Raw genomic sequence first — 27,381 nt, forward strand, 5'->3', positions numbered from 1 at the left:
ATTTAAAACCTAGAAAAGCTCTTATGTTCTGATTTGCAGTCTAGGTATCCTCCTAAATTCGCTATGATGAAGAAATTGATATGAAAGTGCAAATAAAAGAAATTAGTTTGGCTAATTCTTTCTACATTGCCTTCATAGAAAAGCTTAGATCCACAATTTAATTGTTGTGATAGAAGAAAAAACACTTTCATTCTTCTAAATTATCCTCTTGACTTATATAAAAAGAGAGAGTATGTGTCTTGAACCAACTAGTGGTAATAAGTGCCATAAAATAATAACAAAATGTGATCTATCTCAACCTTTGTTAGACTAAGTACTTTGAATTTCAGAGGTTCATATACTATGGTTAGAGTTGTGGGTTATTTATGATATACTGATCTAGATTAACTGTTTTCTTTTTTTAATGTTTGTTTATTTACTTACTTATTTATTTATTTTGAGAAAGAGAGAAAGCAGGGGGAGGGACAGAGAGAAAGGAGAGAGAGAACCCCAAGGGGGCTCTGCACTGTCAACATGGAACCCGACACAGGGCTTGATCTCACAAACCATGAGATCATAACCTAAGCCAAAAGCAAAAGTTGGATGTGTAACAGACTGAGCCACCAAGCACCACTAGATTGATTCACTCTTATCTTTACATTTATGTTTGTCAATATATTAATAAAAATTGAATATAATATATATCATAGTATATAAAATTCTTAGGGAGATATGGCTGTATTGCAATACTTGGTATTGGAAGCTACATAATGCAATAACACAGACTCCAGAGCTAGCCACCCTGGGTTCAGATCCCAGCCCTACCACTAACTTAACTGAGTGACGTTGAGCAACTTACAACCTCTCTGTACACCCTCTCTCTCATTTGTAAAACCTACTTCATAGAGTAGCTTTGAGGATTTTCTGGGTATTGGGAGCACTTACAGAGCCTGATGCATAGAAGTACTACCGAAGTGTTAACATTAAGAAAAAAAATTAACTACATTATGTTCTGTTCATACTTTCAATTGATTTGTTTTGACTAATTTAACCTGTCATTTCAGGCTAAAAATTCATAAATCCTTCCAAAGAATCAGATATTTGGAATGTTTATGTTGGGTAAATTTTATGTGTTAAGATAAAATCTTCAAAATACCATCAGCCAATCTAGTGACAAAAAATGGGATCCATCATATATAACTTTGGGGCTATGAAATACAGATTAATGTTCAGTCTACTTGTTCCAATTACCTATTACTGCATAACAAACTGCTCCCAAAATGTAGTGGCTTTAAACATAACAGTTTATAAGCATTATATCTCATGAATTTATGGATCTGAAATTTTAACCAAACACAGCAGGGGCAGCCCATCTCTGCTGCACAATTTCTAGAACCTTATCTGGGAGGATAGAAAATAGGCTAAGACTGGAACACCTGGGTGGCTAGCCTTGCATTATCTTCTCCTTTTCTCCTCTGCCTCATCCTCTCTCTTCCTTTTCACTCCCTCATTCTCTCCCTCCTCTCGCCTCATGACCTTTCTCTCCAAAGGTCTGCCACATGGCTTTCTTGGGGTCCATGAAGTTCCCAGCAGTCTCCAGCTAGTCATACTTTGCATACCACAACGCAGAGGTCCAAGACAAAGTTGAAAATTGCCAGTTTTCTTAGAGGTGTAACTGGCAATTTGTCACTTCTACTTTATTGGTCAAATAAGTCACAGCCTAGATGAGATTCAAGGGGAGGGGGCAGAGTCCTGACTTTCCAGTGGGAGGAGTGTGAAAGAGTTTGCAACCATCCTTAATTTGTCATACTGCTTGATTTGAGACCTGCATCCTATTACATCATGTGCTTTGCTTCTAATTCGTACTCATTTTCTTTTAAAGTTTATTTTTGAGAGAGAGGGAGACAGAGTGCAAGCAGAGGAGGCAGAGAGAGGGGCACACACAGAATCTGAAGCAGGCTCCAGGCTCCGATCTGTCGGCACAAAGCTCAACGCAGGGCTCGAACTCACAGACGGTGAGATCATGATCTGAGCCAAAGTCGGACGCTTAACTGACTGAGCCACCCTAATTTGTACTAATTTAAAAATAATTTTTTTTCAGTACTGGGCCAGAGCAAATTTATTAATTTTGAATATGTATGAAATTATGAAAATTCAAAGTCTATTTAAATAATTATGTGAAAATGTTGCAGAGCAAAAACAAACAAAAAAAATAGTTCATTCATAAAAGTTAAGGAGAAGAGAAAGCAAACTTCCACAAAGAAGTTTCCCCAGATCTTAGAATCTGGACTATGCATTGTGTTGTGCCACTGTATTCATTATCATGAAATAGCTATACAGATCAATGTATCCAAACTTGGAAATAAGGAGATTTCTGCTTGTCCAGGGAAAAAGCATCTGTCACTAGCAGCCCTCCCAAGTACAAATTGCATGAATGTTTGAAATGGGCAACATCTGTGGCCAAAGAATAGTGACTGCTTTACTGTGGTGGGATTATTTTTCCTTTTACCCTAAACTTAATTTACTTCTTTATCATCGTTAGTTTCTCTCATTCTAACTTGATTTCAAAACTAGTTTATGTGTATGAATAAATAAATAATACATATCCTCTGTTTGATAATGATATAGATTAAAATAATATTACTGGGAAATGAGTTTGCTTTGCCTTGAATTCCTCTACATTTATTTAACACTGTCTGTAGTCACTGACATATTTACAAGTTCTTTGGTTTCAAACAACCACAGTGAAACTAGAACAGTGTGTGTGAATGTTCCTATGTTCTGCAGGAAGCTGTCAATTACAACAATCTGTTTATTACTATTACGCTAACTTTTCTCTGAGTGATGAAATATTACTTAGTTTCCAGTCACGGTATCTAGGTAAACCTATGTTTTATTATAAATCTGAGGCATTCATTTGATGCACATTTTAATATTGCCAGTCCTCTGAGAAAATTCAAAATCAATGACTGTGTTAGATGATTAACTGAGTATATTGAGTTATTTAGAGCATAATGTGATACTTTTCAAGTCAAGATGATATCACTTATAAAGAAACTTTAAAATCTTTTGGGGAGGTAGGACTATGTACCTTGAGATTTAAATTATGCTTTGTAGCTTTGTAGATCAATCTTAACAGACATCTTTGTTTTAATTTTGAGCATAACAAATATACCTGTCATCAGATCACAATTAAGATCCATGAACAAATATAAAAAAAAAGTTAAAGTTCCATCTTAGTGACAAATGGAAAAGATAAAAATGCAAAATAAGTCTGCAGAAAGTGTCTCTCCTATTTCAAATGAGGTTAAGGCATTCCTATGCTTGTATATTTAAATGGCTTTCTGCTTTCTTTTCCCACAAATAGATCATCTAACACATGTTTTGTGGCTAATTTGGACAAATGTAACACTTTACCTGACATTCACAAATGATACTGTTTTTCAGTGGAGTCTTTTGTACAAGTTTTTTTTTTCCATATTCTCACTCTAGTGAAATCCTACCCATCTTAACTTCCTTAATATTTACTGCATTCTGTTGAAAAATCTAGTGACCATGAGATAGTTTTGGAGGCCAATCACCTACATTTACTGTCTAGTTATCTCATTTTCAAAGATTTGTTTCCTGCTAGCCTTCATTTTTCTTACCTAGTATATATTTCAGTTAGCACTATTGTGAAAAAGCTGCTTTATATTTTTGCTTTTTTAAAAAAACAGATGATCATTTCTAGCTTCATTATTTTTAGAATCCACATTTCCCGGTGAGGTAGAATTAATCAAAACACCATGCATGAGTTGCCTTTCTAGTTTCATGCCACTCCATTCAGCCATATTGTTCTAATAATTTAACTTTGAAAACATTCAGTTTGACATTTGGAATACCATTTATATTTGAATCAGTCAACATATTTGTATTAATTTTTCCAAAGATATTTAGTGTCTTTTTATCCCTCTTGGTGGCGTTTATTACTAACTTACCCTAATTTTATTCTCAAAGTTTTTTTTTCTAGCTTTTATGTAGCTGATTTAGTAAGCTACTGACTCCAGTAGGAATTTGTAAATTTTTCTGAAAATGTTTAGTTTAAACTAAGTATAATCCTTAAATATTCTTATGATTATGATTTTTTTCCTCCTCAGTTCCTCCCCTTAGATAAAATAATTTTATAAACTTTCAATACCCTAATAAATTTTTAATGTTTTATTCTCTATTACATATATTTCCTCCTTTTTCTATTTGTATGGGTATTACTATGACCAAATTTACATTTGCTTTAAAAGCTCTTATACAATTATCAAAAAATACTAAGAATTAATTACAAATTTAAGTTGTCTATGATATACCTTTAAGAAAATCTTTAAGGAATTTTGTGTGGGAGGCACTTTCTTTAGGAACATCTGTCAAACTTTAAACATTTAATTTTACTTGAACACCATCATAAATATTTATAGAGTAATAGAGCACAGAACAGTCTATATCCCATCTGTATGAAGGTAGGTTACGCAAAAACAGATGGGAAAGTTAAAACTGAATACATATTAAGAGATATTTATTTACAGATGTTTCAACACAAATCTTGGTTTTTATAAGCATACAGGTTTGTAAATATTTTTTTGGCAAGGAAATTCTTGGATGTTCTCAACAATGTTCCTAAAACAAACAAACAAACAAATAAAAAAACAAGCCAGACATACTGACATAATATTATTGCATTTTGATTATGGAAGGACTATAAGCCAGCAAAACAATTTTTCTCATCTCTCATTTGAATTGTCATTAATTTGTGCCAACTGATTTTAAATTGTTATAACAATATATAGAACTTAAAAGCTAAACTTATAGAGCAATTAATTAATTTATTCGATCATTTGGCTAATATATTATGAGAGCCTATAATATTCTAGGTACAATGCATTAAGTAGTGGGAATATAGAAGTTAAAAGGCAAACAAAACACATACAAATTTTTATAAAAAAAACTTCTCACAGCGTCTGCAGAATTACCTTAAGGCACAAGCCTATCATTGCCCTAAATTAAATGTACCACCTACCAATAATGGCTCCTAAAATAAAGAAATTATGCTATATTACAAATCTGCTGGAGCCTGTAAAAGGGTTTTACACATTATTTTGCTTTATCCTTACAACAAGCTTGACCCTTTGAGATGGTATAAACTTTCTGGTTTTCATAGATGGACAGACTACAAGTAGGATTCCATTGGTATCATCCTAGGACCAGTATTTTCTAAAGATCTCACTATAATCATTTAGCCATTTCTCCTAACAGTATTATCTACCCACTCTTTCTACCAGTTAATTATCTACATAGAAGTGATCTGTTTTCTGAAAATCAATTATGAATGTTTAATTCCAGATCACTATTCTTCTATCATCAGGCGTCCATTTGTGCCAGCTCCTACTATTGCTTAACATTTAATGTTCAAGGAATGCATTTAATTTTCATTTTAGGTGAAACACGATATATATTGTAATATAAGAAAAAAATAATGAATGCATTTCAAAGTGATTTGGGGTTACCTCCTATTTTGGATTATTGGGGATAATCAAGTGTTGATTGTCGTAAATTATAGCCATGGTATACTAAATGATACTTCTCCAAAAGTGCAGTCAGAAAGTATTTGTGTACTTAGAATATATACTTCTACATTTTTCTTACTTATGCGTAATTTGTCATTTTGTTTTAGCAGTGGACAGTTTTTACCTAAGCAAAACAATTTAGAACACCCTACCCACTAGCTGAGAATACCCTACCAACTAGCTTGTTAACCACTTCTTTTCCCAAACTATATACTCTGTCATATGCACTTCAGTAAATGTGAGAGAAGAATAATCTTTCCAGCCTGCTTATGTCTCTGGGTCAATCAGCTTTTTGGGCACCAGGCCCATCTCCCCTAGCAGGTGGGGTTAACTTAGATCTGAAAAGAAAAAAAAAATTTATCTTTTGAAATAACTAGTTAAAATCTTTAACATTGAAAATTGTCTCAGTCATTGAGGAACTATGTCTATAAAGATTTTCTTAAAAAAATTTTTTTACATTTATTTATCTTTTGAGAGACATAGAGAGACAGAGCACAAGTTGGGGAGGGGCAGAGAGAAAAGGAAACACAGAATCCAAAGCAGGCTCCAGGCTCCTAACTGTCAGGACAGAGCCCAACACGGGGCTTGAACTCACAAGCCATGAGATCCTGACCTGGGTCGAGGTCGGATGCTTAACTGACTGAGCCACCCAGGCACCCCTCTTTAAAATTTAAAATATTATACTATCACCTATTTAAAGGTAATAAAATTAAGTTATAAATTATTTTAAAATGAAAGACATTGAGATACACATACATCCAAACCAATGTAAGATGACCAGTGCAGGGGGGAAAAGGTAGAAAGAAGGAACTAACAAGTACATTAAACCTTGGATTGTGAGTAACTTGTTCTGTGAGTGTTCTGCAAGATGAGCAAACATTTCTAATAGATTTTAAATTGATAAATGAGCGATGTCTTTCAATACAAGTAGTACGTAATGCCAAATATCACATGATCACAACTGAGCCAATGGTTCTTGAAATTTGCTTTGATATACAAGTGCTTTGGATTAGAAGCATGGTTACGGAATGACGTATCCTCACAAACCAAGGTTTTACTGTATAAAATAAAAAACAATTAATGAAATTCAGTCAATAAAAATATCTTTGATTTAAAAAAAATCAAAACCAGGTTCTTAAAAGACTGATAAACAAAGTTGGAAGATGTTACATATGGAAGAGATTTTTAATGATGGGACATGACTAGATATAATTTATAACAGTATGTATAAAATATAATGTTAATGGGTAATATCCTCTAACTTACCAAAATTTAATTAGAAGACAATCCAATCCAAATATAGGATAAAATAATTTTAAAAGATGGTCAATATTTACTCCCAGAAGGTCCATTTCAATTACGTTTTCAAGGAATAGATTATTCCATATTAAATAAATTATTTCAGAATATTAGTAAATGGAACATTTCATCATATATTCTCTAATAATCTAATCCAAATTATCACAACCAGAGATTGATAATAAAAATGGGAAAAAATAAGAAAACTCTAAGCCAAGATCACCTATAAACATAGATATAAAAATTCTAGTTGAAATATCAAATTGAATCCAAAAATCTCAATAAAAATTATAATACTATATTGTGAACAAGAATTAGTAGAGTTTATCTAAGAATGCAAAGGTAGTTCTTCATAAGTATATACATTAAGGTGAAAAAATAATGAACTAGGCAAATACAGATATATTGTTTTAGAACATTCAGTATCCTTTTCACATTTTAAAAACAGAATAAAAATATAATCACAGTATAAGAAAAAAGAAAAACTCTCAACTGCATATCTACCAAAAACCTAAGTCAGATGTGATTATGTTTAACAGCTGCACATTAATAGCCATTCCATTAAATAACAGAGGAAAATAAAGTTCCTCCATTTATTTCCACTGTGCAATATTCTACTAAAAATCTTAGCATTGCAATAAGAGAAGAAAAGTAAGAGATTTTCCTTTTGGTTTCTACACTAAAATGTTATAGATTTATTCATACTTTTTGCACAATTTTTTGTCATATGCTCAAGTATTGTAAGGTTTCTGTTACTATAGTAACTGGAATATTTTAAAGTATAATGTTAAGTGGTCATTGCTAATATATAGGAAAAGTATAATATATAGGAAAAGTATAAAGATATTCTAATGCCATCAAATCATCACTATCTGGCTCATAGCCTGTGTTATATTTAAAGTTATTTCTAGTGATTCGATAATCAATAATGTAAAATGTAAAGATGCGACCTTGACTCAAAGTCTAATCTATAAGCATATTTGTCCTGGACATATCTGCATTAGTTGGATATAGTGGAAAAACACAACTTGAATGAAAACTACTAACTAGTTAGGTGACTTGCTTTGGTAAGCTACTTATTCTATCTTGACCAATTTCAACATATGTTAAGTGAGAATAAAGATTTTATCAGTTCTTGCTTCACAAGATTATTAAGAATATCACATAAAGACTGTGTATTATAAAGGATTGCATAAATGTGGTTCTCTTATGATTGCTGCTATATCTTTAGATCTAAATGTAGAAAAAAGTCTAAAACAATTTTTAATCAATATATAATCCAATTAATTTAAAATTAAAAAAAAAAGTCAAAGAAGTAACATCTTACAGAAGTCTCACTAGACCCAGAAATTTTAAGAGAACGAAAACTAGCTAAATGATGACCCTTTTGTGGGCCCATTGAATCTACTTCCATTAGTGAGAGGGGTAAACCAAGAGTGAGTTAAGGAGTGGTGAGAAGGAGTTACAGGAGAAGAGAGGGGACTTAATTGCTAACTTTGAACTTTGGTGATTATTAAATCTATATCTGTTAGAGTGCCCCAGAGCCTTCCTTAAGTATAGTGAGCATTCAGTGTCTCTGGAATGAATGAATTTAATGTATGAGTAAATCCAAGTCTTCATTGTGATTTACCAAGATACATAACCCAAGTAGAACAAAGACCAAGATCAAGGCAAGAAAAGTTCAACCCAAAATTCTCTACATGTTGTCTTTTGTTGATACAGGCCATTCAAAAACTGATTTTTTAAAAAAAAAAATTAATGTTTTGAGAGAGACAGAGTGTGAGCGGGAAAGGGGCAGAGAGAGAGGGAGACACAGAATGTGAAGCAGGCTCCAGGCTCTGAGCTGTCAGCACAGAGCCTAACACGGGGCTCAAACTCACAGACCGTGATATCATCACCTAGGCAAAGTCAGATGCTTAATTAACTGAGCCACCCAGGCGCCCTACACACTGATTTTAGAAAGATGCAGCCCCAGGAACTGGGCACCTTAGCCTATTCCTTTTCACTAAGTTACAGTTTTTAGATTAAATGCTAACAGGATCCAGAATCTGGTAAAAACATGTCTTTTAGTTACCCAGAAGAGTTGACGTCTATAGAGGTAAAGCTAGATTCAGTATTTTAGGTAAATGAAAGGTCTAAAGTGATTTCCCCAAAAAACATTGATTCCCAGCAGCTGGGAAGGAGCAGTGTCTGAGTCAAAGCTGTAGGGTCTACCCATGGGAAGAGAACCGTAAGTGAAGGTGAATATCTCTAGAGGTCAGTGCAAATACATTCTTTTTGACAATGTCCAATGTTCACACTATCTGGTTCTGAACTATTTTAAAATACATATGTAGATACAAATATATAAAAAAGAAATTGTGTATATATATATATATATATATATAGTGTTTATTTTTTTGAGACAGAGAGAGAGACAAAGAGACAGAGAGAGAGACAGGCAAGCTGGGAAGGGGCAGAGAGAGGGAGACACAGAATCTGAAGCAGGCTCCAGGCTCTGAGCTGTTACCACGGAGCCCATCGCGGGGGCCTGAACCCATGAACCGAGAGATCATGACCCACGTCATGGGGCTTAACCGACTGAGCCAGCAGGCGCCCCTATATTAATTATTTTTAATGACATACATAGCAATATACTAAAGTACATCATTACTAAATGTTTTTTCTCACAGTTGGTGCTCTTATCCATGCTCATCCAAGGAGAAAGAGTACAAAAGCTGTTTTACTTTCAGCAGCAAACACTACTGCAGAAGACTGCCAGTGCACCCAGCAACGAGCATCCACTGTCCTATCCACAGCTCAGTGTGCTTTGCAACCAGTGGGGTTATGCCTTTGGAGCTTCACTTTATGCCACTTATTTATTGCCTGACAACTTGTCATGAACCATAAAAGTGTACAAGTGATAATCCTGAATCTACTACAAAGAATTTAAAAATCATCTAGCTTTGGAAATTAATAAATATTTAGCACTGGTTGATAATACACGATATGAAAACTTATGGAGTATAGATAGTGCAGTACGTAGAGCAAAACTTGTAGTTTTACATAGTCTATTTGAAAAGATATACTGACAATTAATGAGTTAAGCATGAAATGCAATAAGTTAAAAGGCTACATAACACAAAGAAGGAAGAAAGAAGAAAGAAAATCATTTATGGTCAAAGCAGATATTAAATGTAATAGAAAACAAAGATGCAATTCGATTAACAAAGCCAAAAGTTGGTTCAAACCTCTGGAAAGCTTGATCAAGAAAAGAAACTACAAAAATAAATAGCATTAAGAATGCAAAAGCTATTTAACTATGGATTTAGCAAATACAAAAAACACATTTAAGAGTTTTATGAACAGTGGGATGTGTTACCTAGCAAATTGAAAACATCTATGTCATAAAACCAGCAATTCCATCATGGCACAAACTCCAGAAAAACTTGCACACATATCCTACTCAAACATGTCCACAGTTCAGCCTGTGAGGATGAATAAAGAGGACTAGATGGTTCTGTGGCAAAGGATGGTCTCTACCCGGTGACAGCTGCTTAGAATTGGAATGGACACGTTGGCAGAAAGGCAATTAGCCAAAGTTCTGGGACACTAGTGCTCTATGCTTGTAATGGATAAGTGCTACCCTGATTTCCCAAGAGCTTGGAAATGCCAGGAGAGAGGGCTGCTGTACCCTGGAAAGAGGAACTCTCATGACTGCTGCGTTCTGAGGCCTCCTCTTTGGCAGGCTGAGACGTGGCAAGATGTTAAGACAAGGCAGCCCATCAACACACTGCTGTCATTTAGGCTGAGGAACCATGTACACACATTTCCTACCTGGGGATTTTTATTCCAGAGATGCAAGTACAGATACACTTTTGTATATAACAGCAGAAATGCTAAAAGCTGTTTGCAAAAGGTGTCCTTTACTGCCTGTAACTTTACTAAGAAATTACTATTTAGCTACATTTTGATGAAGCAACAAAGACATAATGTGTAATTGGTGTGCTGCCAGTCTAAAAGTAGATTTTTGAAATCTGTATCTTCTCTCTTCAAGGATAAGACAAAATTTATTTTTTCACGGCTTTACAATTTTTTTCTCAGTCATCATTTCATATTGTGAACTACTACTCAAAATGTACCATAACACTTACATTGCAGGAAATTCTGTGAAAGGTGGAATATTCTCCTACTGTGAGATTGAAAATCCAGAAAGTTTTGCAGATTTCTACCAGAAACATTATCACTTCTTCGAATGGCACATGAGCAGGTTTTTTTTTTCTCTAAAATATGAGTGCTAAGCTCCCTGATTATAAAGGCCTTGATCTTAGCTCCTTCTTTTAACCCCTTAAATGATTCCTCCCATTAGTTATTTTAGAGACTATATTTCTTTGCATTTTATGCTAGGTAGATATTTATTTACTTCCTAATCTCAAAATTACTTAGCGGTAAATATAAACTGCAATTTATCTTTTTGTCTTTTTTAGTTAAAATGTTGCTATTGTTAACTCATTTTTTTTCTTTCTTTTTTGTGTTGAGTAAACAGTTCTATTTAGGGTATACATGGCAAATTAAATTCCTCAGCTAGACTCAGAATAACATGTAGCATGTAATGTTCTGACAAATAGGGCCATAAAATTTTAAAATGATCTTTAAGATTAGGATGTTTTTCTGAAAAGTACCTGAAGTGAAATGATTTCCATAGTTCTAAATCTTAAAGCATCACCAGCAAATAAATGGAGTTTGACACAATCTACACATGTGTAGATTTTTATAACTTCATTTGTTAGTCTGGAAGATCTGAACAACAGTATCAGGCAAAGGCTAAATGAAATCTTGATGGGAATAATATAGATAGAATTAAGGCATCAAATGAGTGATTCAGTTAATGATCTTGAAAGTCACTTCCATCCCTGAGAATATCTTCAGATTTATGGGAAGAGTGGATAATTAACGTAAGGACCCGGTGGCCTAATTTGACTTATGAATTTAGAAGAGTTATTCACACAAATACAGTGTTTTCACCTATTAAAATATCAGTATAAAATTACTGAACAATAACACTGTACAAAAATAGTATTAAGTTTAATTTGTCTCCATTGCCAGCATGTTGTGGACAGTCTCTTACATGCATGGATAAAATGAACTATCCTGTTCTGAGCTGGTGGGCAAGAGAGCCCCCTTAAAAGACCCTGACTGACCAGATCATTCGATCAGCTGTGGTAAACCCTTCCCATTAGTGAGGGGAGGTAGTTTGGCAATTAACTGCAGGTGACTGGGAACCAAGGCTCCAGCCCTGCCTCTGATTCCACGGGTATGGTAAGTCTTTCATACCTTCTCTGTTTTTGATGCTCCTTTTTGGGCAGACTATGTTAAAACCTACGTCACAAGTTTTTACATCTTTAAAAAATAAACTGCAATATCTAGGTGGGGAAGGAGTCAGTTCTCCCTTAAGGGAAAATTTTTGTAGTTTTATGTTTCAAGCTGGACTCCAGTTGTTAACTACAGGGACATCGCTGAGTTTTGGAACAAAGTAATTGATTCGGGATAAAATACTTCAAATTAAAAAAAACAATTAATTTATTTTTCCTTTCACCCACAGGTCTACCCACGGATAGCGCCGGCATTTTGGCACTACCTGCGGGTAGAAGTGAGTAGCGGGGACTTGACTTGAACCCTCCCACCCTTGCTCCTTGCACTCTGCTGGTGTGGTCTGATCTGATGTGCCCATTTTGCTCAAGGTGCAGCTGCCATTCTGTGTAAACGTGCTCTCACGCCACCACCATTCCTTAGAGTTGGAGCAGAAATCCAAATCACCAAACCTCCAAGTGCAAGCTTATATAAGATAGTCATCCTTCTTAATAAATTTCCAAATCAAGACCATATCATGTGCATCATAGTGATAAATAAGTGCCAACTTATGGGAAACCATGCTTACACCTCTTTTTAATCAATATTTTTGATATTCAGAGCATACTTCCTCAGCTTAATTTGGGAATATGCCTGGGAAAAAGCGGAAAAACTCTGCTTCATTTCCTTTCTCCTCTTTTCTATCCCCAGGAGCATGAGCAGCTCACCTATTCCTCCACGAGGTCCAAGGCGCCCAGTGTCATCATCACAGGCCTCAAGCCAGCCACCAAGTACATATTTCATATCCGAGTGAGGACTGCAACAGGATACAGTGGCTATAGCCAGAAGTTTGAATTTGAAACAGGAGATGAGAGTAAGTTTTGCACAAACATATAAAATAAGATGTTAAGTTAGTACCATTCCAATCTGACCTGAGTTAAAAACCTAATGTTCCCAATTGTGAATAGTCTCATCAAATGGGATTCTGTTCCTGTAAATACTCATATAGTCATTTCAGTTAATGTTTTGTTGCTATCATTAAATTCCTCCATGAAATGCCCTGTTCTACCACAATTGTAACATAGCCCAGATACATTTCTTTATGCAGAATTCATCACTCATGCTGTAACATAGAGTCTCAATGGGTGGTGTTAGCCTAATTGTTTGCCAGTCTTGGCATCATAATATGATACTAATGAAAACTTGGAAGAGAATAAAGCCATGAGCAAATGATTTTAGCAGTTAGTTCAAAATTGTGCAGCTTTGGCTTATTATCTTAGATCAATAAAAACAGTGGTCAGGAGAAAAACTCTACTGAAGTGTACATTATAAGTTTAAATATAGACACATGGGCTTAATTAGAAACTCAAATTAGTTCCATAGCCTTGAAGTGTTGAAAATCAAAATGAGAGATGAAGGTGAGGTGTTCCAATGTCATGTAACATAGGCTTTGGAATGTCTTATTCAGTCTAAATCCTGCCCTGTTATTGAATTCATTTTTTGCTTTTAGAAACCTATCTTACTGCTATCTGTGTAAAGATAATATGGGTGGCTTTTGCCATGTTCCTCTATGGAAAATGTTCAAATATCTAATCATAATAAAAATATTTTCTCATCATTGCTAAAATATCCATATTTACTTAAGAATTCAAGAATAGCAAATTTATTATAAAAATTCTTTATAAATAACAGTAATAATAGCTACCATTTATTGAACCTCTAAAAAATGCCAGATATTGGGGCGCCTGGGTGGCTCAGTCGGTTGAGCGGCCAACTTCGGCTCAGGTCATGATCTCACGGTCCATGAGTTTGAGCCCCGCGTCGGGCTCTGTGCTGACAGCTCAGAGCCTGGAGCCTGTTTCAGATTCTGTGTCTCCCTCTCTCTGACCCTCCCCCATTCATGCTCTGTCTCTCTCTCAAAAATAAATAAACGTTAAAAATTTTTTTTAAATACCAGGTATTATATAAAGTATTTTATATGTATTTTTTCATTTAAACTTTTCAACACCCAATGAGACAAGTATTATTTTTCCTAATTTTACTTATGACAAACAGAAGCCTGGAGAAATAGAGCAATTTGTCCAGCTAATGAGAGATAATGAGAAGCTAAGTTAAAATTTGAAAATGAGGGCTATTTTCTTCCAAGGCCTGTGCTCTGACAAGTCTATCCTGTCAAGTTCTTTCATTTCACTTGTTGGGATGAGCACTGGTGTTGTATGTAAGTGATGAACCATGGGAATCTACCCCAAAAACCAAGAGCACACTTTTCACCTTGTATGTTAGCTAATTGGACAATAAATTATATTTTTAAAAATAATAAATGAATAAAGTACAAAAAATGGATTATTAAAAAGTGCTAATAGTAAGACCACTAAACAGGCCACAATTTCTCAATTTATCATCACTCTTTTAAAATGAAGCTATTTGAATTTCAAATTCTGTGATGGAAGGAATGTTGCTTTTACATTGATGAATAGTATCAATTCATAAGAACTTCTTTTTTACAACTATACCTCACTAAAAAGTAGCAAGGCACCAACATAATTAAGAAGAAACACAGCTTAGGGAGAGAAAGTAAACTAATGAATAAAAAGAACACTTATAACCTAGATGGTTAATGTCAGTGATAATCATTTATAATCTTTCAGACACTATTGACTTCTCAAGCTAGAGATGAAATTATTGGGAGTAGACTGTAATTATCACAAAACATAACTCCATAATTAAAAACAATATAAAAATATTCAAAGTGTCATACCTGCTATGTCCTGTTGACTGTTTTTCCCTTGTTCACACGTCAAGACTTAGCCTAGGTGCGAACCAAAGAATGCAATTCAAGGAAAGTTTGGTCCCAAGAAGAGTCCTGTCATTGTGTTGTTCAGACTTTATGTATTACATCCCTGCATCTCCATTCTATTTCTTTATTTCACAGATGAGGAAATTTACCTAACTTTTCAAAATGTACGACGTCTTTGAGTATTATATCATTAAGTCAAAAACATACTCTCAGACAAAATTATAGGGCCAAATCTAGATAGGTCATTTGTGTATATCTGGTACTTCTAGAGAAAATAATCTAGTCTAATTTTTTTAAAAGTTCAGATCTAAATATGAAAATTTTAATTTGCTTTAACTATAAATTTCAACTCCTTGTACCTTCAGGACTAGAAATCTTTCATATGTTATATAGAAGAAAAGTACTTTGAAATTCCTTATCAGAAAAGGTCCCATACTCACCAATGACTCAATGTAATATTTTTTCACCCAACAAAGACATATAGCACAATTAATATGTGACATACTCTGTGTGAGGCACTGGGGATAAAAAAATATATAGCATTAATAAGACCAACAGCCTTTGCCTTCACATAATTTATACTCTAGATTTATGGGAAAAAAATTTAAATTTAATTTAAAAATACCAGGTTACTGACATGTACTATCATAAAGATATGCAATGCAAAGGGTGTTGAGAACAGAGGGAAGAAGCCCTAATTTAGCATAAATCAGTCATGAATGGATCTGGTGGAAGGTGAGAAGCTGGGGCTCATTCTCAAAAGAGGAGTAGTAAAGAAATAGCAAAAATACTGAGACCTGAAATAGCACAGACAATTTAAAGAAGAGTAAATAATTTGGCGTGGCTGCAGTGAGGAGACATCCAGGTAAATGAAGGGAAGTAAGGGCAGAGACAAGGGCCAGTATGAAGGTACTCATTTGGCCATGTGAACGATATTAAGCTTCCTAGTGATACTGAGAATCTATGCGAGGGTTTTAATTAGGGAGTAACATGACCAGTCACATGTGCAAGACTCTCTACTGAGCAATTCACACAAATTATCTTTGTAATTCTGACAAGATTATTTCTCCTTCTAAAGACATAAGTAGCTTTACCAAAATCTGATAATCAAATGAGCAAAGGTGCAGAATTAGAACCCTAGAGCCACCTGACAATGGCAGCTGCAGAAGGCAAAACACCTGTTATGAATCACTGATTTCATAAGTGACATGAAAGATACTTTTATTAGATCCTTGAAGAGACAAAATGTCTGAGAAGAATCTGAAAAATGTGTTTGTCTAAACCTGGATTTTGGGTACGTAGTGTAGCTCTCAAGTCAATTTACAGCCTAGGGGAAAATCATTTAAAGGGTCATTTTTTATCTGGTTAGTTTTAAATTACATTTTCAAAGCATGCTGTCTATATCCAGAAGAGAACTTCAGTGAATAATGTCATAGTAGGATATGAGCGGGTTTACCAGAAATTCAGGTGTATAAGGATATGAATACCAATCTATAGCATGTCTTTCTCTCTTAGCTCATAGTTTTTAATTCTTATAGCCTTAGTTTCCTGAGTAGTGCCTGAACTAAGTTCTCTCTTGTGCATTCTATTTAATCAACTAACTTGGTAATACATGCCTAGAGATGGGGGTGTGTTGAGGAAGAGAGATTAGATTCTCTCATTTGATGGTCTGGTTCAAATTTTTTAAGTAAGCAAAGGGAAGTAGTTTACAATTTAATTCTCTCTAGCCATATCTGTTTTACTTGGTTCAAGTTTGCCAATAAGACAATAATATAAAATATGAAAGAATTGTTTTTCAAAATCATAATATTCCTTTTTTTTTTACTGTTTTATTTATCTTTTTTGAAAGAGAGAGAGAAGGGGAGGGGCACAGAGAGAATCTCAAGCAGGCTCCCTGCTGAGAGTGCAGAGCCTGACATGGGTCTTAATGTGGAGCTTGACCTCACAACCCTAAATTCATGACCTGAGCCAAAATCAAGAGTCAGCCACTTAACCGACCAAGCCAGTCAAGCACCCCCAAATCATAATATTCTTAACTCACCAGTGTTCTATGATTATAGTGGCATCTGAACAATAATCACGGTGACCCCTCTTGCTCTTACAGACAAATGGTTGGATGTTTTTCCAGAGTTACATTATGTGGTGGAAACTGGCTAACCAAATAAATGTAAAGATTACTAATTATGACTTCTAACAGTATAAAAAGAGCTTACTTGACTTAGACCTCTTGGTTTCCTTTTGCCCCAGGTCTGTAGAATAACTTCATTACATGTATGTGCATGTATATGGAAAGATAAATAGATGACAGATGGATATATATGATTGATAGATAAATAAATAAATAGGTAGATATATAATCATTCCTATATAGTCACAAAATACTTTTCTGTTTTAGTGCTGGCATTTCATATGTCTGCTAATCTCTCTTTGGGATTCTTTCTTTCCCTCTCTCTCTGTGCCATCCCCCCATCTCTCAAAATAAACAAAGAAACTTAAAAAAAAAAGAGTGTACAACTACATATTGTGTCCATCAACAGCATTTATTGAGTGCCTATTGTGTAGTGGCCTTTTTATTAGGCCAATAAATTACAATACAATAGAATCAGTAGTGAGAAAGTAAGAATATATAAACATTCCATGTGGATCTTCTATTTATTTATTTATTTATTTATTTATTTATTTATTTATTTAATCCAAGTTAGTTAACATACAGTGTAATAATGGCTCCAGGAGTAGAATTTAGTGATTCATCAGTTACCTATAACACCCAGTGCTCATCTCAAGAAGTGCCCTCCTTAATCCCCTCACCCATTTAGCTCATTTCCCCACCCAACACCTCTCAAGCAGCCCTCAGCTTGTTCTCTGTATTTAAGAGTCTCTTATGGTTTGCCTCCCTCTCTGTTTTTATCTTATTTTTCCTTCCCTTCCCCTTGTTCATCTGTTTTGTTTCTTAAATTCCATATATGAGTGAAATCATGTGGTATTTATCTTTCTCTGAGAGCTATGTGAAAGATAGGTGTCAGAAGCTAATACAAGAATTTTTTTCTGAGCGCCTGGGTGGCTCCCTCAGTTGAGCATCCAACTTTGTCTCAGGTCATGATCTCACAGTTTGTGAGTTTGAGCCCAACGTCAGGCTCTGTGCTGATAGCTAGGAGCCTGGAGCCTGCTTTGGATCCTGAGTCTCCCTCTCTCTGTCCCTCCCCTGCTCGTGCTCTCTTTCTCTCTCTCTCTCTCTCTCTCTCTCTCTCTCTCTCTCTCTCTCTCTCAAAAATGAATAAACATTTAAAAAATTAATAAATTTTTAATATTAAAATGAAATTTATATTAGGTCTCCACGTATCAAACACACCACAAATATAAACATAAATTAAGTACAGACCTTTTTGGCATATATGAATAAAACAACAAGAAATCTTAACCACTTCATATTTATTATAATTTCTGTCCTTATTTCCTGGAGAAAATGTACTTCTTTTCAATGGAGAAAAAAATAACAATTAAAATTGAAAATTTATCCACATACCAATCATATCCATATCCTTACAAACTTCTTTCAAAAAAGATATTAATTCAATTTTTAACAATAATCTGTTAAAATTATGCCTACATTTTTTAAAAAAAGAAATAAAGATAATTTAAAGATAAGGAAGTCAAACATTTGGTTATTTAAAACACCAAGACTTACTTACATTCAAATATATTTTGGAGTAGAAGAAAATAATTTCCTGTGTACACTTTTATTTTTTTTTTAATTTTTTTTTTCAACATTTATTTATTTTTGGGACAGAGAGACAGAGCATGAACGGGGGAGGGGCAGAGAGAGAGGGAGACACAGAATCGGAAACAGGCTCCAGGCTCTGAGCCATCAGCCCAGAGCCCGACGCGGGGCTTGAACTCAAGGACCGCGAGATCGTGACCTGGCTGAAGTCGGACGCTTAACCGACTGCGCCACCCAGGCGCCCCTCCTGTGTACACTTTTAAAACCCAAATAAAATATATCCTGCTATATTGCAGCCAACTTGAACATTTTACTTAAATATAGGAAATACACTTGTGAAGCTATCAAAAGAGTGCAGAATCCATAGCTTAAAGCCAACATTTGAAAGAAAGCTGGAAATGTACACATATTAATTAGCAGTTTGCCTCTCCCATTGCCCTAATAAGTAAGATCCTGGAGAATTAATACATTGCCAACATGTAAGCAAAGCATTCTTTTCCCTTGAAAGGATAAATTATACCTTAAATTTTAACAACATGTAAACTTAGGTTTTTACCTGTAACCTACAGAAAGCACTTTTGTAACACAAAAGCCACATCTGTCAACATTTAAATGTATTATTTACTAAAAGTAGTAACAACAGACTAGATTTATAGCACATAAAATGATCATGCAAAAGTCTTCATGATCAACATTAACTAACCAAACAATAAATAAATTATTACTGAACCATAGTGGGTATTTCAAAATAGAATCTTATGTCGTATCTTACACATGTATACAAAAAGTGTTATGTAGATACAAATGAAGGAATTTAATCACTTAATTATTTTTAACATCCATAAGAGTTAGCTATTTTTAGTATGGTTTCATGTTTAAGCAGTTTGGTTAATTTTAATAATTTATAAATGGGAAATGATCCTAGAAATTGAGGTTCAATATCATGTCTCTAATTCTTTCTTCCCTACTTTGTTCTTTATGTCTCCAGTGGACTAATTTTTCTATACTCCATTCTGTACACTTAAAAATTCCAAAACACCGAGTATTTTCTACCACGTAAAAGGTGAATTTCTCAATAAATATTCAAGTTTCCCTCCAGTCCTAGTGCAGACTGACATCATTCCTGTCCTGTCTCCCTCTAGTTAACAAACTCTGAGAAAATGCGTGGATACTTCATACATGAAATTTTCTGAATCTTCATAATTTCTGAGCTGCTTCTGTGACTTCCAACTAGACAATTCAGAAACCTGTCACATTACGAATGATTGCCAGCTCAACTTGTACCTCTTATGAAATATTCTGTATCAGTCCAGTGAAAAACCACCTTTCCTCAGACTGTCTATAATATTTTATTGTGCAAGTGCTAATTATTTGCTAAGCTGCTAGCTCTTTGAGTCAAGAACTATAGCCAGCATATCCTTGTGTCTCATAAAGTGTCTTGCTTATAGTTTCCAATACATATTTAATTTAAAAATGAATAACATGCAATTTTAAAAGGCTAAAATTGGGAGAATAGCATGTTGCCTACTAGTCTAAATAGAAAGAATCAAATATTTTTATTGGCCACAGATAAACATTATTGCTTTCTTTATTTGGGGCTTCAGGTTATATACCTGGCTTGAGTTGTGTAGAAATATGATATGTGGACCTTTAATTACCAATTAAGTGTTAATTCTAAAATTGAAAGCATTGTAGGTATAGTTAAATGATATTTTTATTTTTGTATAATGTATTTTCTTCTTTAAACTTCCTTTTTAAAAAAAATCTCTATTGTGTCGGATCCAGTCTGTTGATTGAATCACAATCTGCACTGCTTCAATTACTTAGGATGAAATTAGCTACATCATTATTAACAGCAGCCAGAAATTTGGGGATGGTTATTAATGGTGAAGCATGAAGCAGAAAGAGGACCAGCTGACCCTGGTGGAGTAATAAAAAAGTTAATTAATCAAGCAGGAGCCAGATCTCATATTTATGAGTCTACCCAGAGGAGGACAAATTCTAGTATGTAAGATTTTAATTTGAAATAATCTTTAGTCAATAGCACACTTTCAATGTTGGCAACCATAGCTATCTAAATGCAAACACCAGTAGGAAAGAATTTTCTAGAAGTTAGGTTGTCCAAATATAAATTGGCTTACCTTATGAATTAATAAATGCTCTTCATGATAAGAATTCGTGCTGCAACTAGCTGGGTACTTATTCAACATATTATAAAGGGAATCCTTCCTTTGTTTGGGAGGTTGTGATATTAAGTTTAACATAACTTCTAACACTGAGATTCTATCAGATAATATTTATTGAGTTCTAATGTTCCAAGCACTATTCTGTTCTTTGTGTCTTCTAACCTTTGAAATGGGTACTATTATCATGTCCATTTTATGGATCAGGAAACTGAAGCACACACAAGCTCAGTAACATACCACATTCCTCCAGCTACTAAGTGTTAGAATGGGCACATATTATGGCTATAGCATATTATGGGTATAGTATTTTTTATACTAATTCTGAGAACTGGAACTGAGTTCCATTTCTACCCATTCAGTGTTTTTACTTTTCTTATTCAGCTTGGTCATTTCTTCGGACTTTCTACATGATTATTTTTTATTTTTGCCTCCAATTCTTCACCTTCCCTTAACCAATTATATATTCTTTCCTAAAATAGAGTATTTGAATATAAACATAGACTTTCAAAAGTCTATATAAATCACCATACATCAAATTCAGAGAGTTATGCATGTGTTAATACAGATTTCTAGACTAATGCACACATGGTAGACCAAGTATAACACTCTAAGGGAAACATAATGCACTTAGTCTGATTACCTTACATGAGCAGGGACTTGATGAAGGGGAACTACTTGCATAGAAAACAGAAGTCTCTTTTTCACAGGACTCCACTGATTAAAAAGGTATTTTGCTTCAGTTTTTCCCGGACCAAATAATGACCTTAAGTGATGGGAACCAGGCTTATGTACCATAAGACAGGTTGGACCGTTCCAATATGAAAAATATTAAAGATCATAGCTTTGCTAAATGGACTGGAAAAAATCATTAACTATTAACAGCTACTTAGAAGGCATAAAATGTATATAGTAACATGCAGTGTTACAAATTGTCTGATATTGAAAAGGGCACTAGCAAATAGCAGTGGTTGTATTTCTTAAAACAGAATATAGATTTATTTTAAGCCAATGACCTAAAGCAACATATACAAAAATATGATTTCTTTGAGACATAAGCCATTATCCTTTGGAAGTTTTTTGGGTTCTTTTGTTTTGTTTGAGATCAAGAACAATCTCTTACTCATTTTTGTGCCTCTTATAATTGCCTTGCTGACACGTTGAAGGCTTTTAGTGAATATCAAGTAAGTTGGTGTTATCTGGTAAATATTCAATTAATATGCATCTGTTACTTCAAACAAATTGCATGTATTTTATTATTTCATCTATATACTTTCAGTATCTTATTTGTGTTTTTGTGCGTATATATTAATAACAGTGTGCTGGAGTGCGTGGGTGGCTCAATAGGTTAACCGACCGGCTCTTGATTTCAACTCAGGTCATGATCTCTTGGTTCATGAGTTTGAGCCCCAAGTTGGGCTTTGCACTGATGGTGCAGAGCCTGCTTGGGATTCTCTTCCTCTCCCTCTCTCTCTGTTCCTCCCCCACTTGTGCTTTCTCTCTCTCCCTCTCAAAATAAATAAATAAACTTAAAAAAAATAACTATGTTGGGGCTTAGTTATGCAGGATGAATAAGTTCTGGAGATCTAATATATAGTATGGTGACTATAGATAATAGTACTGTATTGTGTATTTGAAATTTGCCAAGACAGTAGATCTTAAATGTTCTCACCACACACACACACACACACACACACACACACACACATACACAAACTGTGTGGTGTTGGATATATTAATTAGCTTGATTGTGATGGTCATTTCATAATATGTACTTATATCCAAACATCACATTGTACACCATAAATATATATATTTTTTATTTGTCAGTTATACCTCAGTAAGGCTGAGGAAGAAACATAAATATGCATGTTCTCTGTCTTCAGGAAGCTCACCACTAAGCCGCACTAAAGACTCTTCTAACAGAGTTTCCTATTTATGTCATTTTCAAAGTCTAATTTTAATTTGACTTGATTTGAGAAGAGATGGATTTTTTTCTATCAGCTATCATATAAATTGCCGGAATTTTTCTGCCAAGTTATTTGACTTTACAACCTTGAATTCTTCTAGAGAGCAAAAATGTTCCTTAGACATTTCAAATTGCTTCAAATTCAGTGAAAAATATATTCCCTATATAATACATGGAGATTTACAGCCATTCTTCAGACTACACAAATCAGCTTTATTGATTTGTATCTTAAAGTGGCTTTTTAAAATATCATATTCTAGTGGTTAGGAAAGCATTAAGGGCACAGTAAGAAAACCGTAGATTGCCTATGTGGAACTGGTGGTGTGGTTCTTAATTATGGTTGACCTCTTATCCCCTCTATTGCTTGATCATGTACTCTGTCAAGACGACTAAGGAATATTGTGTTATTCAGTAGCTTCTTCTGGAATGGTATTCTAAAGCAAGAGGTGGGATCTAGCTAGCCATGGAATGATGTCTAGTGGTGATACATAGCTGTGGTTCTTACAGGGAGAGGGCAGAAATACCTGATGCTGCGATGAAATTGTCCTTTAGGAAATCCCAGACCACAAGGATGACACAGCACAGGGCTTGGTTCCTTTTATGGTTTTCTTTCCTATTTCCCAGTGGAATTCTATCCATATGGTAATCCATCATTTTTAGAGCTGAAAACACGTGAGAGTTGAACAAAAGGATTGTCAAAATGTCCAAGGTGGATGAAAAGTATTGTATGTAAAATACGTAAATACTAAATATTATCTGCCTACGTCAAATCATAAGGACAGAGCTTGAATTTTTCCATTTGTACAGTACCAGTATGCAAGAAAAATAAGTTTAAATTATCTAATGTAACATCTTTTAAATTTGTATTCACTCAGTGCAAGACATCTGTTTTCGCTGTACCTCACTCTGAAGTCACAATACCGAGTGGACAGATGTTTATAAAATAAACCCAGCCAGCTCTACCAAACGTTATTTAAAAAATTAAGAAACAGCTAAAGTATTTGCATTACACTTTATGTTTTCAAGGGAAACAGTAGTTCAGTGAATTTAAGTCAAATAACAAGAATTCTTGGCAAAACAGCAGGATCCCTTTAAAAGATTTAGCTGTGTGTGCACAAACGCAAGCATGACATGTGTGAGCATATTATCGCACTGTAAAGATAGGCAAAGTAGCAGAATATGGCAACTTTACCACGAGATATAAAATAGCTGATTCACAGCAAACTGAATTTCATATTCTCTTATGCTTTTTGAAAACTGAGCACCCTTTAAAAAATGCTCTTGCACTATAGCTATTTTTAAAATAAATAGTTATCTTGTATTTGCTAGATACAAAACCCGAAAGCAGACCAAATGTGTTTTTTTAACAATCATTTTCAGCATTTCTGTAAACATTGAAATACTACTTACTAAATTTAGCATACGTATTTATACCTATATATCCATCCTTACATACGTGTAATACATATATTCTGCATTCATGCACTCTACCTATTCTCATTCTGAGATGAAGGAATGAAATTGACAGTGACTTCAATATACTTGCTTAAGTTGTTACACTTGGAAGCAAAAGAGTTTATTTCTAAATTTGATACAAAGTTTGTTTCTAAATTTGACATAATGAGAGAGAAAGTGAAGGGCATTTGAAAGGCAGCAGCAAAAGCAAAAGCAAGCACAATGTTTAATTGTTCGATTTATTCGTTCACTCCTCCATTTGGTCTAAAAGTATTAATGCACCAGCCAGATATAGAAGTCGGCGCTGCAGATTCAAAGATGAAAAGAATAGACTTGTTCTCTCCTTTCACAAAAGCTTGTGAGAGGTTCAGAAAATTAAACAAGATTACAATGCAAGGTTGTGTGTGACGTTTGGGGGAGCACAAAGAGAAGAACCCAAGCAAACGTTCATCAAGGAAAACTTCCACAAAGAAGTGATGTGTTAAAGGAAACTTTAAAGTTAAATAAAACTTGGCTATGATAATGAGAGGGGTGGAGGGTGAGGCAGGGGGTGGGATAAAAGGATCGGGGAGCTTCTGTTCTCTCATGTGTGCAGGTGTACAGATGAAAGTGAGCGTGCAGCCTTCTAGTAACTGAAAGAATTTTAGTTGTGGCTAGAACCATGGTTTTCAAAATGTAGTCCCTGCACTGGAATCAGCAGCAACACCTGAGAAAATGTTGGAAATGCAAATTTTCAGACTCCACTATATACCTGCTGAATCAGAAACTCTGGCGGTGAACCCAGAATTCTGTTTTAAAAAGCCCTCCAAGTGATTCTGATGCACACTGTAGTTAGACAACCAGCAGCTTAAACAGAGAGTACAAAGGTAGAGGTGAGGAATGTTGGGGGGTGACGATGTTGGTATAGGAAATACAAGACATGTGGCTGGAGTCATAGGTAGGGACCGTGCAATGCTGTCTCCTATCTTGCTACAGAGGCTAAAACCTTCCTGAGTTTTTATTTTTCTTCTAGTTATCTATAGTTTGGAGACAAGCAAGCCAATCAGAATGAGCTTCTCATAACTGAATCCTCTGGTGCCATTGCTAACACATCTAATTTTCTCACCTTCATTTTATCCACACTAAAAATAAAACCTTCCAAATATCTTTTTCATTGTCACTCCTATAGCTGTCGTAACTTCCAAATTCCCTAGAGACTCTTTTAGCCTTAGAATTCACCTACCGAAGGTACTAGAACCTCGGGAATTATCAATTTAAATTCTAACACATGCTTGCTCTCTGCCAGCATGTAAGCCTGCATATTTCTCCTTGACAGTTCATATTTGGTCTCTGGACTTTCAGGACACAGTGAATTATGACCTGCTCATCAGAGCCTCCTGAGAAAACTGGAGCTGAGCCATCCCATGCCAAAGTTTCAGTGAAAGTTGGTCAGTTGCAGATGTTCCAGGAATTATCTGCATGGATAACTTCATGGATCTAGATATCAGAGAGGTAAAAGTGATATGTTAGCAAAGCAAAGTTAGAGACCAAGACTAATACGCCACACAAGGTTGTCACGGACCTGTCTCAGGCTAGATTACTTGGGTGTATGTTCTAATAAAGGCCAAATGATACATTCAGTTAGGCAAGGTAGGAGTTGGTATCTTGGCTCATGATGATTCTCCACCCTAGACATGAATTTACCATCAATAAAAGAAAGGGGATGTGTTAAATTATCTACCCTTGCTTTAAAAATAAGGACCTTCTGAGTGAAGTGGTTAAGGATTTGGGCCAGACCAACTCCCTGTTTAAGCTTTGGTTTCCTCATCAAAAAACTAGAAATTTATTTATTTGTTTGTACACAGATTTATTCAACAAATATTTGTGAAAACACACTCTGTACGCTGTACAAACTGCTGGTCTACATGCTGTGGATATAGCAGACGTAGACAAAGATCCTTAGCATCCCGTCCTAGAGGTTATGTCCCAGAAAGGAGAGAGACAGTAAGCAAACAATTAGTAAAATAGTTAGAGTGCTAAGTGATTCAGAGCTATGGTATGTTGCCTATACCTCCCCTTTAGGACCTTGGCACTTACTCATTCTCTTGGCCAGGCTCATAGCTGAATTCCTTTCCAGACATTGCCTCTCTTCAAAAGAAGCTGCATTCCTCAGAGTCATGCCCTCTCCCCAGGCCTGGACAGAATCCAAGACTGTGTCATTGTGCCAGTCAAAGATTTATCCCATTGCTTAACTCAGGACAACTGTGAAGGGTCATCTCGGCTGAGAGCTTCCTGAGATCTGCAGAGGTTTTTGTAGCTCATATCATAGTTCGACTGCTCCATTTCCCCATTTCTGCTCCCCTGTCCTCTCAACCTGTCCCTGCTGAAGTCACTCCTCAATAAACCTGCTACATGCAAAGCTGCCAGAAGAATCTGTGCCCCAGGAAACCCTAAGACAGGTGATGTGATGCTCTGGGGAAGAGCAAAGCTGAGAAGGAGGATGGGGTGTGCCTTTCTCCTAATGTGATCATTAAATGTTAACTATCACTGTAATTTGAATTACTGCTGTGAGCTAGGCAGCTGGCAAACACTTCGTGGAGGAGGGCCTTAACCTTGGCCTTGAAGAAAAGGAAGGATATAAATAAGCAGCAAGAACAAGGAAATTTTTCATGACAGCAACTGATTCATGCAATTCATTTGGCAGATGCTTCACAGATAAATAGACAGCTACAGAAAACTAGTGAATTTTAGTTAAAAGTTCAAGCTTTGGACTAAACCCTGGATTTAAATTTTGACTCTGCCACTTGCTATATATCATAATTTGTATAAGTCAGCTAACCACTCTATGCCTCAATTTCCACATAAGGAAAAATAGGGATAAGAATACCATCTACTTTCTAGTGTTCTTGTGAGTATGCAGTGGTTCAGTGCATGTAAAGTACTTAGCAGAATATCTGATACCCATGTGGTTAGGGCTCAGGAAATGTTGGCTATTAATACTGACATTATTGGTAATGATTTTCAGCCCTAAAATTCCATTCTAGCAGTTTCAAAATTGTATTTTAAAAATTAAACAATAT

The 27,381-nt window shown here is 35.0% G+C and overlaps 1 protein-coding gene across 5 annotated transcripts in view; it reads left to right on the top strand.

The window, feature by feature from the left end:
- EPHA6 (EPH receptor A6) overlaps positions 1-27,381 on the top strand; it is an 854,316-nt gene that overhangs the window by 561,321 nt on the left and 265,614 nt on the right. For 4 of the 5 annotated variants that reach the window (XM_019839578.3, XM_023238878.2, XM_023238879.2 and 1 more), the window contains 2 exons: positions 12,454-12,501; positions 12,912-13,074. In XM_019839578.3, the coding sequence (XP_019695137.1) occupies positions 12,454-12,501; positions 12,912-13,074 (211 nt within the window). The remainder of the gene's footprint in view (positions 1-12,453; positions 12,502-12,911; positions 13,075-27,381) is intronic. The other variant, XM_019839585.3, reaches the window with a different exon arrangement.

The sequence above is a fragment of the Felis catus genome, chromosome C2 (genome assembly GCF_018350175.1).
Source record: "Felis catus isolate Fca126 chromosome C2, F.catus_Fca126_mat1.0, whole genome shotgun sequence".
Classification (NCBI taxonomy): domain Eukaryota; kingdom Metazoa; phylum Chordata; class Mammalia; order Carnivora; family Felidae; genus Felis; species Felis catus.